Below are 13,874 nucleotides of genomic sequence, written 5' to 3'. Positions count from 1 at the left end.
CCCTGCGAGTGCAGAACAGCCACTACTGCTGCCATGACCTTGGTGAAGACCCGGGGGGCTGTTGCCAGACCGAAAGGTAACGCTACGAACTGCAGGTGTTCGTCGTGTATGACGAAGCGTAGGAAACGCTGATGCTCTGGTGCGATCGGCACGTGGAGATACGCATCTTTGATATCTATTGATGCTAGAAAATCTCCTTGAGACATTGAGGCTATGACGGAGCGTAGGGATTCCATCCGGAACCTCCTGACCTTTACGTGTCTGTTGAGCAACTTTAGATCCAGGACGGGCCGATACGATCCGTCCTTTTTTGGGACCACAAACAGATTGGAGTAAAAACCGTGACCTTGTTCCTGAAGAGGGACGGAGGTCACCACTCCTTCCGCCTTTAGAGCGGCCACCGCCTGCAACAGAGCATCGGCTCGGTCTGGTGGTGGAGAAGTTCTGAAGAAACGAGTTGGCGGACGAGAACTGAACTCTATCCTGTACCCGTGAGACAGAATATCCCTCACCCAACGGTCTTTGACGTGTGACAGCCAGATGTCGCCAAAGTGGGAAAGCCTCCCACCGACCGCGGGTGTGGAATCGGAGACCGCAAGTCAGGAGGACGCCGTCTTGGCAACGGTTCCTCCGGCTGTCCTTTTTGGGCGTGACTGAGACCTCCAAGAATCTGAGCGTCTCTGGTCTTTTTGAGTCTTTTTTGACGAGGCGAATTGGGACCTGCCCGGTCCTCGAAAGGACCGATAACCAGACTGACCCTTCCTCTGTTGGGGTCTGTTTTGTCTGTGTTGCGGTAAGGATGAGTCCTTACCCTTGGAGTGTTTGATGATTTCATCCAAACGCTCTCCAAACAATCGGTCACGAGAAAAAGGCAAATTGGTTAAGCACTTCTTGGAATGAGAGTCTGCTTTCCAATGTCTCAACCACAGGGCCCTACGCAAAACAACGGAGTTGGCTGACGCCACTGCCGTGCGGCTTGTAGCGTCAAGAACAGCATTAATCGCGTACGACGCGAATGCCGCCATTTGCGAGGTCAATGGTGCTACCTGCGGGGCAAATGCACGTGTGACGGAGTCAACTCGCGCAAGCCCGGCTGAGATAGCTTGGAGTGCCCATACGGCTGCAAAAGAAGGCGCTAATGACGCTCCAATCGCTTCATAGATGGATTTCAGCCAGAGCTCCATCTGCCTGTCAGTGGCATCTTTAAGTGCCGCTCCATCTTCAACTGCAACCAAGGATCTAGCTGCAAGCCTGGAAATTGGAGGATCCACTTTTGGACACTGGGTCCAACCCTTGACCACCTCAGGGGGAAAAGGATAGCGTGTATCTTTAAGCCGTTTAGGAAAACGCCTTTCAGGATAAGCGTGGGGTTTCTGGATTGCGTCTCTAAAGTCAGCGTGGTCCAGAAAAGTGCTTAAAGTACGCTTAGGGTATCTGAAATGGATTCTCTCGTGCTGCGAAGCTGACTCCTCCACAAGAGGAGCTGGTGGGGAAATATTTAACATCTTATTGATGTTAAATATAAGATCATTAACTATGGCGTCACCATCTGGTGTATCTAGATTGAGAGCGGTCCCAGGATCAGAATCCTGATCAGTTACGTCCGCCTCATCACCCATAGATTCATCTCGCTGGGATCCTGACCATTGAGATGAATGTGAAGGCCCGTCATAGCGAGCCCGCTTAGGCTGCCCGGGGCCATCGTCCGAGTCAGAGTCTTCACCCTGAGGTGTATATGCCCGTCCCGGAGCTTGGAGCTGAGGGGGACCAGGAGGCAATGATTGCACAGTGTCCGTGGCCTGAAGTACAGGCCTAGCTCGCAATGTGTCAAGAATTTGTGACATAGTGAGAGACATTCTGTCAGCAAAAGCTGCAAACTCAGTTCCTGTCACCTGGACAGCATTCACAGGTGGTACACCCTGGGTCACGTCCAGCAGAGGTCCCGACTGTGCAAGCGCCGCAGGGGCCGAGCACTGCACACAATGGGGGTCCGTGGAGCCTGCCGGTAGAAAAGTCCCACATGCGGTGCAGGAAGCATATAATGTCTGTGCCTTGGCACCCTTGCGTTTTACGGACGACATGCTGCTGGCTCTCTGCAATGTGAGAGAGTCTATAGCCAAAGGGCGACCAGCGCTATGCAATACAAAGTATTTGTAGAAACAAAATACTAAGAATACTACTGGCACAAGAGGGGGTGAGCCCTGGGGGCTGCTTACCGCCCGCTGAATAGCGGGTAAGAGGCTGCAGAATTCCTTGTCTGGGTCTCCCCGGCTCCCCTCTGCAGCTCAGCGTGTCAGCAGGAATGGCTGCCGGCGTCTGTGGAGAGGGGCGGTCCGTGGGAGTTCCCAAACAAAAGTGCGGGAAACAGTGTCCCCTCTGTGCCGATTGTGAGGGCTGGAGTATGTAAAAACGACTCCAGCCCTCAGCGCTGATGCACTGGCCAGCGTCCCGCCCCTCTCCTGACTGGCAGGTCTGGGGGCGGGAACGAACGGAAGCAGGCCGCAAAAGCCGGGGACTCGAGTTATCAGCGCGGCCGCCGTAAAAGCGCGGGCCGCGCTGAAGTCCCCGGCGCACCACAAGTGCCAGCCGCGCCGCAGTCCCAGCGGCCGGCAAGACCGATTCCTAGACGTGGCCAGCGTCCCGCCCCTCTCCTGACTGGCAGGTCCGGGGGCGGGAACGAACGGAAGCAGGCCGCAAAAGCCGGGGACTCGAGTTATCAGCGCGGCCGCCGTAAAAGCGCGGGCCGCGCTGAAGTCCCCGGCGCACCACAAGTGCCAGCCGCGCCGCAGTCCCAGCGGCCGGCGCGACCGATTCCTAGAAGTGTGCCTGCTTCAGCGAAGCTGAATGAGGCCATGGCACAAGCGCCGTAGCGCTGATGTCCCCCGGCGCACTACAACACCCAGCATGCTGCGGTGTGAGCGCCAAATGCACGGGGACACAGAGTACCTTGAGGAAGCAGGGCCATGTCCCTGATGTACTCCGCTCCATCCAGCATCTTCTCCAGGGGCTGTAGATGGAGCACGGTCTCAGTGCCTGGAGACCAGTAAATCCCACTTCACCCAGAGCCCTGTAAAAAGGGATGGGGAAGGAATCAGCATGTGGGCTCCTGCCGCCGTACCCGCAATGGGTACCTCAACCTTACAAACACCTCCGACATACAGTGGGGTGAGAAGGGAGCATGCTGGGAGCCCTGTATGGGCCCTCTTTTCTTCCATCCGACATAGTCAGCAGCTGCTGCTGACTAAAAACAATGGAGCTATGCGTGCGTGTCTGACCTCCTTGCGCACAAAGCTAAAACTGAGGAATCTGTACTCCTACGGGAGGGTGTATAGCCAGAAGGGGAGGGGCCTTACACTTTTAAGTGTAGTTCTTTGTGCGGCCTCCAGAGGGCAGTAGCTATACACCCACTGTCTGGGTCTCCCAATTAGGAGCGAAAAAGAAAGATAGATAGATAGATAGATGAATAGATAGATAGATAGAGGGATAGATGGATAGATGAATAGATAGATAGATAGATAGAGGGATAGATAGATAGATAGAGGGATAGATGGATAGATAGATAGAGGGATAGATGGATAGATGGATAGATGGATAGATAGATAGATAGATAGATGAGAAAAACCTATATAATGTTCCACCTCCCTGCATTTTCTAAGCTGGCACCCTTTAGTGACTTTCATGTGGCACTAAAGGGTGCTTAGCCTTGTATTTAGCCATAAAATAAATAAATAATTAAAAAAAAACGACGTGAGGTCCCCCCATATTTTGTAGCCAGCTAGGGTAAAGCAGACGGCTGCAGCCTGCAGACCACCGCTGGCAGCTTCACCTTGGCTGATAATCCAAAACAGTGGGCACCCCACGCTGTTATTTTAAAATATATAAATAATTTAAAACAAAAAACGTGCGGTCCCCCCCATATTGGATCACCAGCCAAGGTAAAGCGGACAGCTGGGGTCTGATATTCTCAGACTAGGGAGGTCCACTGTTATTGGACACTCCCCAGCCTAAAAATAGCAGGCCGCAGCCGCCCCAGAAGTGGCGCATCCATTAGACGTGCCAATCCTGGCGCTTTGCCCCAGCTCATCCCGCGCCCTGGTGCGTTGGCAAACGGGGTAATATATGGGGTTGATGCCAGATGTGTAATGTCACCTGGCATCAAGCCCTGGGGTTGGTGAGGTCAGGCGTCTATCAGATACCCGACATCACCAACCCAGTCAGTAGTAATTAAAAAATAGACAACAAAAAAAGTTTTATTTGATTGCAGACATTTCTCAAGAAATTTCCGGGGCAAATCCGCGGGTAAATCCGCAGGTAAAAAGCTCTAGTGCGCACATAGCCTAAATGTTGTCATTTTGTTATATTTATCAGATCAGTTATATAAGGAAAGAACAATTTTAGAACTGACGCAGTAATTTGACAAACACTGAAATGAAGAGACTGGTATATAGAAAATGGTATACAGATATTTTACAGGCTAAGTTCAGACAACTTCCATCATATCGTGTAGATGTGTCAGAAGCTCTAGGCCAGGCTCAACGAGAGATGTTGACATAAAGTGTTGGATTACAACATCACTTGTAATAATTACCTATGGTATCGCATTGCGAGCTGCAATTTGACACCAATTGGAAGGCGCAGGCACAATGGTTTCCAAATTTGTTCACTGGTCTCAAGTTTCACGTGACTCGCTTGCCATAAACTTCAATGTCTACGACTTCAGTCACAATTTGTTTTTTTTAATGTAGAAAAATTGTGTCTCTAAAACAGTCGTGCAACAGTAAAGCGCAAACAAGTTGCACAAATGTTCTTAGCTTCACGACTTTTCTGGGAATTGCTGTTGTGTGACCCGTGTTGCTGTGTAGCCCTAGCCTTAGCTGCTGCGGTTCTGGGTGCTGAGACCCAAATACTACCATGGACGGCCAGAAACGCTCAGCTGAGAACTGTTCATTTCCAGGACTATCTCGTAGGAGAACAGAACATGGCTGAATGCCCCATACTCCTCTACATTAGCGATCACAGAGTTTCTGCCCCCACCTTTTAGTGATCAGTGGGGTCTCAGATGGAAAGATATGAGTATTGATAAACAACTATAGTGAATACTCCAGTGTATATACAGAAAAAAAAATCTTTTTGATACTTACAATGTGTCACTGGTGGGGCTGGATGAATGCATGTACATATTTTGGTATTGCTGAAAGATGTTGTTAGTGTAACTAAGTGAATCAGAATTGCGGACTCCATAGGGGTTGGTGGGGGAGGCGGCAGGGTAGTGTCCAGGCCTGATGGGCTTGGCTGCAAGAAAAAAGAAAGCACAATTAAGCAAATGGCGTTTACTTGAAGAAAGCCAGTGTTCAAGAAATCATTAGGTTGTAAATGCCTAGAAGTGATTTACTGTTGTATTCTAACATTATGAGAATAACAGAACTGTCATCAGGAATATTCTCTCACCAATCTGTGCAGTGTGCGTGCGCTTCACTGTATTCTTGTAGCGTACAGCTTCCTTAATGCGGTCCACCTCCTGCTGATACCGTCTCTTGTCCTTCATAGCTCCTTCCTTTGCCTCTTTCAGTGCACCCTCCAGGGCCTTAACTCTCTCAGCCGTAGCCCGAAGACGTTTTTCCAGTTTAGGAAGCTCACAACGAAGATCTGCATTGTCACGAACCAGCTGGAAGGCACAGCACAAAGTGAGAGATTGGAAGTATGACCATGTGAGGAGACTGACGACATGAAGACAATATGACATCCTTATTTTTCTTCAAGCTACAGCATCAGTTATTGGTTTGGTCAAATATTGTGTATATTAGGTATTTGCATAAATACTGTACTCATAATGGTATAATGCCAGCACTTATATAAGGTAATGGTGTGCGTAGAATAGAAATTAGGAGAGAGAGCAAAATCTACCTGCATTATTCAGACAAAAAGCACGCTAGAAGTTTGCACCTGCATCTCCATGGTCGGATGTTGTTTGCTCCCGCAGTGGACGGAAATAAATACACTGAACAGAATTTCAAAGCGCAACACCTGCCAGGTACTGCAGAACACGTCCTATACATGAGAATAGAAGCTTTCCTATAATACCTTGTAGCTGCATTAGATAACTGCTGATCATGGGGATGCAGAGTGTCAAACCTCCACCAAACTGATCCTGATTACCTATATTATCGATAGGTCATTGTAGCGCTCACCACTGAGAATGGTGAAGCAGTGAGCTGAAGTGACCCACTGGACCGCAGGGAGACCCTGGGCATACCCTTACGTGAGGTAGAGGACCAGGCCTGTGGCAACTAACCCCCAGAACAGGGGCAGACAATGACCACCAGGGTGGTTGAAGGCAGACAGCATAGGCAGGACAGACAGATAGAGTCTCTAGCACCAATAGGGCAGGACTGACAGGCAAAGTCACTAACAAGGCAGATGGCACAGCCAGGATGGACAGGCAGAGTCTCAAGTACCAGCAATGCAAGACAGACTGGTAACAGGTACTGGCAGGACAGGACTGGAACCAAGTGCCAACAGGCAGGACATGCTGGGACCAGGTAGAGGCAGGAACAGGACTGGAAACAGGTGCCAATAGGCAGGACGGACTGGGACCAGGTACAGGCAGGAACAGGACTGGAAACAGGTGCGCATCGGCAGGGACGAGACTGGAAGCAGGTGCCAATAGGCAAGACGGGCTGGGACCAGGTATAAGCAGGAACAGGACTGGGACCAGGTGCCAATAAGCAGGATGGGCTGGGACCAGGTACAGGCAGGAACAAAACAACAAAACAGGTACAAGCAGCACAGGACGGGACGGGACAAACAGGGTGACCTGACAACTAACTAGACAGAACTCAACTGACTAAACTTAGGTTTTTCCACAGGCATCCCCCCCTAGTAGGAGTGTGCCTAAACTACCCAGTGCCTCTCAGCGATAGGATGAGAGGCACTTCCTAGGAGTGGCGTGCTCGCCTTTTAAGAAGGGAGCGCCCACGGAGGACCTGTAACACGCGCACAGACTCCGGGAATGGGGAAGAAGGAGGCACCCACGTGGAGGAGTGCAGGGACACCGGGCAGCATAGAGGGAGCCGGCTGTGACAGGGAGTCCCTGCAGGAGAGGAGAGCAAGGAGTGCAGGGACGCAGCGGTACAGTCATCAATATGTTGTGACCAAACAACCCCTTTAAGGTATAGAAATGCAAAAAAAGGTAGAAAGCTTATCTTTCAAGAAGTTATAATATTGTAATACAAAAATATGTGTATATATCAATTACTAACCTATCATTGATAGCTAAAATTGCATTTGACTTGAAACTTCTGATGCAGTACAAGTCCAAGCATGGTTAGCAACCTGTTAGGGATCATTTTGAAGTAACAAAAAAGCAGCAGTAGGAATAATAATACAACGATTTATAGAGTTTATCCTTCACATTTCCCAAAATTGATCAACATAAAAAGTAAACAATAAAGGCCTGTGACCAATTTAAATTATATAGCACAATGAAAATAAGCTCCTATAATTAGAATAAAAACACATTGTAATATCTTTAATTATATCCATTCTTAAAATTTGCATCCTGGTATTTTGATGAAGGGCAAATTTGCTACTACACTGCCTCATTCTTAAGCCTGCTTTACACGCTACAAGATATCTTACGATGTGTCGGCGGGGTCACGTCGTAAGTGACGCACATCCGGCATCGTAAGGTATGTTGTAGCGTTTGACAGCGACGTTCATTCCTGACGAATTGAACATCAGATTGTTCATCGTACCCGGGGTTGCTCACATCGCAGTGTGTGACACCCCGGGAACGATGAACAGATCTTACCTGCGTCCCGCGGCTCCCGGCCCACAATGCAGAAGGAAGGAGGTGGCGGGATGTTTACGTCCCGCTCAGCTCCGCCCCTCCACGTCTATTGGCCGTCTGCCGCGTGACGTCGATGTGACGCCAAACGTCCCTCCCACTCTAAGAAGTGGACGTTCGCCGCCCACATCGAGGACGTATGGAAGGTAAGTATGTGTAACGGGGGTTCATCGTTTGTGCGGCACTTCAACAAATTGAACGTGCCACACATACGATGGGGGCGTTGCAAATCGCATACGATATCGTATGCGAAATTGCAACGTTTAAAGCAGGCTTAAGGGGTACTTTACACGCTGCGACATCGCTGCCGATATATTGTCGGGGTTACGCCGTTAGTGACGCACATCCGGCGCCGGTAGCGACATCGCAGCGTGTGACACAAATGAGCGACGATCAACCAGCGCAAAAACATGCAAAATCGTTGCTCGTTGACACGTCGTTCATTTCCATAATATCGGTGCTGCTGCAGGTACGATGTTGTTTGTCGTTCCTGTGGCAGCATACATCGCTATGTGTGACGCCGCTGAAACGACAAACATCTCCTTACCTCCGTCCACCGGAAAAGGAGGAAGGAAGGAGGTGGGCGGCATGTTCAGGCCGCTCATCTCCTCCCCTCCTTTTCTATTGAGCGGCAGTTCAGTGACGCTACTGTGACGTTGCTGTGACGCTGAACGAACTGCCCCCTTAGAAAGGAGGCGATTCGCCGGTCACAGTGACGTCGCAGAGCAGGTATGTGCGTGTGACGCTGCCATAGCGATAATGTTCGCTACGGCAGTGATCACCACATATCGGCCGTGCGACGGAGGCGGGTGCTATCGTGCTCGACATCGCTAGCAATTGCTAGCGATGTTGCAGCGTGTAAAGCCCGCTTAAGTGTATAAGACAGTCCCAATTTTATCCTTCTGTCTCTGTAATAGGAAATCACTGAACTTAACTCTCTAATATCAATCATCAACTAAAAGAGAACCTGCCAGTGCAATTTTGTAATATAAAGTAAGGCATAGCTGTAATGGTGCTGTAATACGAATATCTTTGGTGAAGAAATCCAATTTGCTCTTCTTTAATCACAGTTTTCTGCTAATTAGATTTTGGTGTTTTCTCGGAGTCTACCCCCCTGTCTGTGATTCCCTAGTCCCTCCATTACCTGCAGTCATTAAATGAGAGGTCACTGCTTTTTAAGTGACCTGCATCCTCTGTTAGATATCTCAGCAGTGACTCATTCAGAGACCGGAGGCAGTGGAGAGGTTGAGGAATCAAAGACAGGGAGGAGTACATCCAATGTAGAGTCTGGCCCCTGTGCACCGAAATCTAATGAGCAAAAAACTTCACACAAAGTGGATTTGTTCACCATAGGTATCAATGTAATCAGTATTACAGTGGCATTACAGCCATGTCTTACTTTACATTACAAATTTATGCTGACAGGTTCTCTATGAATACTGTATGTATTAGTACAGCCTATATAGAAAATACATACTTAGATTATTTTGACTTGAACCACCTTTGCAAGCTTTTAGATTTGGGAGATGTGAAATCTGATGCAGTACGTACCGTATATACAGTATTACATGCACCAATACTTAGGTTATAAACGACATGCAGGCAAAGCATTGAGAAGCTGGTGAGTTTAGTGGATGCCAGCCATGGGTGACACAGTATGTGATAGTAGCAGTCAGATCCCCACCTCTTGCCAGGAAATATGAGCAATATAGAATCTTATAAAAAAAAACAATAAATGACCAATAATGCTATCAACGCTTATAACAACCATGGCTGTTCAAGAAAAGTGATGAGAAAGTATAGAATTAATAGTATAATGAGAATAAGTCATAGTGTAACATTGCAGAAACCTCTGTCCTTCCTCATAATAACCTTTAATAAACCATTGACAAGAAGTAGATATTGGCTTTAGCTGCACGACTTCAGGACTCTTGTACTATGGACTCACAGTACAATGTAAAGTACATACTATGTGCAGAATTCTGCATTTTCATTCCCAACCAAGGAAAGTCTATGTCTCATAATATTAAAGGGAACCTGTAATGTTGAAAACAGTATCTGATTGCAGGCGGGATGTTATAGAGCAGGGGTAGAGCTAATTGATAGACATTATTGCCGGATAAGTTCCAGTAAAACTTGCATTTTATTCTTTGGAATCCTGATGTTTGTATGCGAGACCAGTATGCGGTGATCGACAGTCTTCCATATATATATATATATATATATATATATATATATATATATATATAAATAAAACTGTGGATACGGAGATAAATATATAAGACTGCATGCGGAGATAAGTGTCAATCACCGAGTAGGACCGCCCACTTGACTTGTGTGCATGCAAACACCAGAGATTTTAGTAGATACAATAAAATGCAAGTTATACTGAATATTTTCCAACAAACCTTTATATCATCTGCAGGGAGAGGACTCGGAGGAGGTTTTGGAATCACCAACTAAGGTCTCCTCGTCAATCAATAAAAAAATGATCCAAATCTATATAATACACCAGGCGTATCTCACCCCACTGAGATTATTCAAGATGTGACACCGGGAGACATCAGAGTGCCCGCAGTGTTATGGGGAAGACGCGGACTTTGTCCACATGATCTGGAGCTGCCCGGTAATCGCTGCTTTTTGGCATGAGGTTGTTGCACTCCTATCCTCCCTGGCCTCCTTCCCTACACCTCTCGATCCATTACTCTGCTTATTTGGAGTCTTGGATGAGGGAACTTGGTCTCATCACTACAAAATGTTTCTGTGGGAGTCCCTCTTTGTGGCCAGGAAGCTCAATGCCCTCTGGTGGATGGGCAGCCCCCCCGACCATACGTGCGGGCTTGAACTAGTGAACGCAATGCTTCCCTATGAGCGGGCGGTGTATCAGAATAGAGGCTGCCCTGAGAAATATAACAAAGTTTGGGAAATGTGGAACTCTTCTCTCTCGACATTATCAAAGTCCGAGTGATTACTTTATGGGCTATTTACTCTCAGTTGTATTATGTTAAGTATATTAAGGACTGGTACCTAAAATACAAACGGTCACAGCGATTTGTATGTTATGTTTGTTCCTCTTGTTCTTGGAATTTTGTTTGGGCGTCTTGACACCCCAGGTATTTGGATTATGCACTTCATTAGCACTGAACTCTGCCGTTTTCATTTGTCATGTATTTGGAGGCAGAAAGGGTCCTATAAAGGCCAACAGTAGTCATAATAGGGATAATGGCAGTCATAATATTGATCCATACAAAGATAATCAATATAGATGAGAACTTTTGGGAACTATGAAGTGCAATTCCGAGGTCCATGTTGCACACTAGAGGAGGATGATCTAACTAAGGCTGGACTCACACGAACGTATTAAAAAACGGTCCCATTCTCGTTTGCGAGAGTCAGACGAATTTTTCTCACTTGTCATCAGTGTGCTCTCAGTGTGCTGTCAGTATGCTGACCGTGTGCAATCCGTTTTTTTCTCAGCAGCTATTAGTCATTTACAGTCAATAACATGAACATTTACAGTGTTCTATGCTACATGATAGAATTGTATTCATAAAAACGGATGTCACTAGGATGGTCCGTGTGCCGTCCGTGTGCCGTCCGTTTTTTTCTCACACCCATAGACTTGTATTGGCGAGTCAGAGACGTTTTACGTATGAATACACAGCATGCTGCCGCTTTTCTCGCATCCAGAATCTGGATGAAAGAAAAGCTGACCAACAGCTCGCACTCATAGGATAACATTGGTCCGAATGTAATGCGAGAATTTCTCGCACTGCTCTCGTCCGATTTTCACGCTCGTGTGAGCGTACCCTAAGCTTCAGTATGGGATTGCTGCCTTATTGCTGCTCATAGGCCTCTTTCACACAATGTATTTTTTAATCTGCATTTCATCTGTTTTATTCGGACTGAAATAGACAGAATACACACATTACCGTCTATGGTAAACTACAGATGCAATAGTATTTATTTGATTAGTATTTGCATTTATCAATATTACTATTGATATTTTTCCCAATGGAAAAAAAGGCAATAAATGAAAATAAAGCTGATCAAGTATTGATGTATCCAATTTATTGATACATTCACATTGTGCATTACTAATCTGTATTGTGTGATAACAAATGCAATATTGCCGCACGTTAGTGGCTCCGTCGAGGTTTCCATCTGTAAAATGAGAATCGTGAAGATCCACCAACAGGACCAATGATTGTAATGAAGCTAAAGGAGTCACTGTGTGCTCTGTCTGACCTGCGTTTCGGGAATGTCCATTGTTTTGAGGTGGGCACAAAAGTGTGCATAATGCCAAAATGGAGGTCAGACAGAGCACAAAGTGACTGCTTAAAGTGAACAATAATACAATAATCACCCAGAGCCACGAGCAGTTCTGGGTACATATTGCTAATCTCTGCCTAACCGTCCCTGTATCTACCGGTAGTAGCCTAGATAAAGGGATCTTTAGATAAAGTATTTCTAAAGATCCTTTATGATATGCCAATGAGCGCAGGAACTAGTTGCAAGGTGCGTTAGTTCTTGCAACTCATTCTGTCCTCTTAGCATGTTAGCAGCCCACAGGGGTTGTGGCTATCATGCTATTCAATGCCCATTGCCCAGCGTCATCAGCGGTGACGCACATACCTGTGTCCGTTGTCACCGCTTCAGACGCTGAGCAGTGCGCATGATCAGAATGCCCCACACTTCCGGTCATGCGCACTATGAAGCCGGGTGTATATGTCTCAGCTTCAGAGAGGTCTAGTGCGCACAGACCCTAAGCCCAGTGGTCTGAAGGGCTGACAATAGACACAGGTACGCGCGTCAGTGCTGATGATGCTGGGCAATGGGCATTGAATAGCAAGTTGGCACGCGCCTTGTGGGAGTGCTAACATGCTAAGAGGGTGAAATGAGTGAAGGAGCTAACGCCCTTGCGACTAGTCCCTGTGCTCATTAGCATATCATAAAGGATCTTTAGAAATACTTTTTCTAAAGATCTCTTTATCTATGCTACTATAGCCTAGGACAATTAGACAGGGTGTAGCAATATGCACCCAGAACTGCTCGTGGTTCTGGGTGCATATTGGACCTGACAGGTTCCCTTTAATTAAAGTCAATGTACCCGTAGATGGGTCTGTCCGAAACCCATTTTTCAGGACTTCAGGTGAAAACCCTGATAGAGACAGTGAAGTGTGGCAAAAACACAGTGTGAAGCCAGCCTTACGGGCGAATACCCTCATGTGAAAGGGGCCTCTCTTATTAGGTTATGTGCAGACATGATATCAAGCATCTATAAAAATACAATTACCGGTAGCAGCTGTAGATTACTTAAAGAAATTGCAAAGCCATGAGAGAACCTCCAGAACACTGAACCGTGGCTTGAACAATGACATTTTTTCACATCATTAGCATAAAAACACATAATATCCATGGTCAGCTTCTTTACAAAAGAGAACTTTTACCACTTTGAGTGATGTTTTTGTGCATGAGGTATGAAGAGCGTAACTCTATATCCCCAAAATGTGGTGGAGGGTGAGGAATGGAGAGCGGAGTCCTGCGAGCCCCATTCACTAACACCGCGTGATAATGTGAAGGAGCTGCTTCCTGACTCCATGTCAGTCGCATACAACAAGGTGTATACCACCATTACAGCTCGAGAAATGAATGGTTATAAGCATAAAATCCCTCCTTCCATACGAGGAGAGGCACGAGCATCTCTAACTTATTGGAGATCCATTTAGATACAGGAGTGATAGAGGCCAGCGGACCTGGAGTTAGGAAAACATCTCTTTAAATGTCTTTCAGTACCTTGGAAACCCAGTCATCCAGCTAAATGGAAGGCAGCAAGGAGGGAATGGGGGATACAAATGGGAGTCATTGAAAAGAGATTGCTTACTTCCACATAGACTGAGCGTGCAAACCAAAAAAAAAGCAGAATGTGGAACAAATGGAAATAATGGACGAAGGGTGATAATGCACTTCTGATGGAGACAGAGACTGCTGCAGAGAATGCGGACTACATATAGCAATAGAGCTTCAA

The 13,874-nt window shown here is 47.0% G+C and overlaps 1 protein-coding gene across 3 annotated transcripts in view; it reads right to left on the bottom strand.

The window, feature by feature from the left end:
* KIF5A (kinesin family member 5A) overlaps window positions 1-13,874 on the bottom strand; it is a 259,310-nt gene that overhangs the window by 23,208 nt on the left and 222,228 nt on the right. For 2 of the 3 annotated variants that reach the window (XM_075337080.1, XM_075337081.1), the window contains exons 24-26: window positions 13,643-13,663; window positions 5,449-5,665; window positions 5,142-5,292 (exon numbers count right to left, since the gene is read on the bottom strand). In XM_075337080.1, the coding sequence (XP_075193195.1) occupies window positions 5,142-5,292; window positions 5,449-5,665; window positions 13,643-13,663 (389 nt within the window). The remainder of the gene's footprint in view (window positions 1-5,141; window positions 5,293-5,448; window positions 5,666-13,642; window positions 13,664-13,874) is intronic. The other variant, XM_075337082.1, reaches the window with a different exon arrangement.

The sequence above is a fragment of the Anomaloglossus baeobatrachus genome, chromosome 2 (assembly GCF_048569485.1).
Source record: "Anomaloglossus baeobatrachus isolate aAnoBae1 chromosome 2, aAnoBae1.hap1, whole genome shotgun sequence".
Classification (NCBI taxonomy): domain Eukaryota; kingdom Metazoa; phylum Chordata; class Amphibia; order Anura; family Aromobatidae; genus Anomaloglossus; species Anomaloglossus baeobatrachus.
Note: the sequence above shows the minus strand (reverse complement) of the source record. Positions and strands in the feature narration are given on the sequence as shown.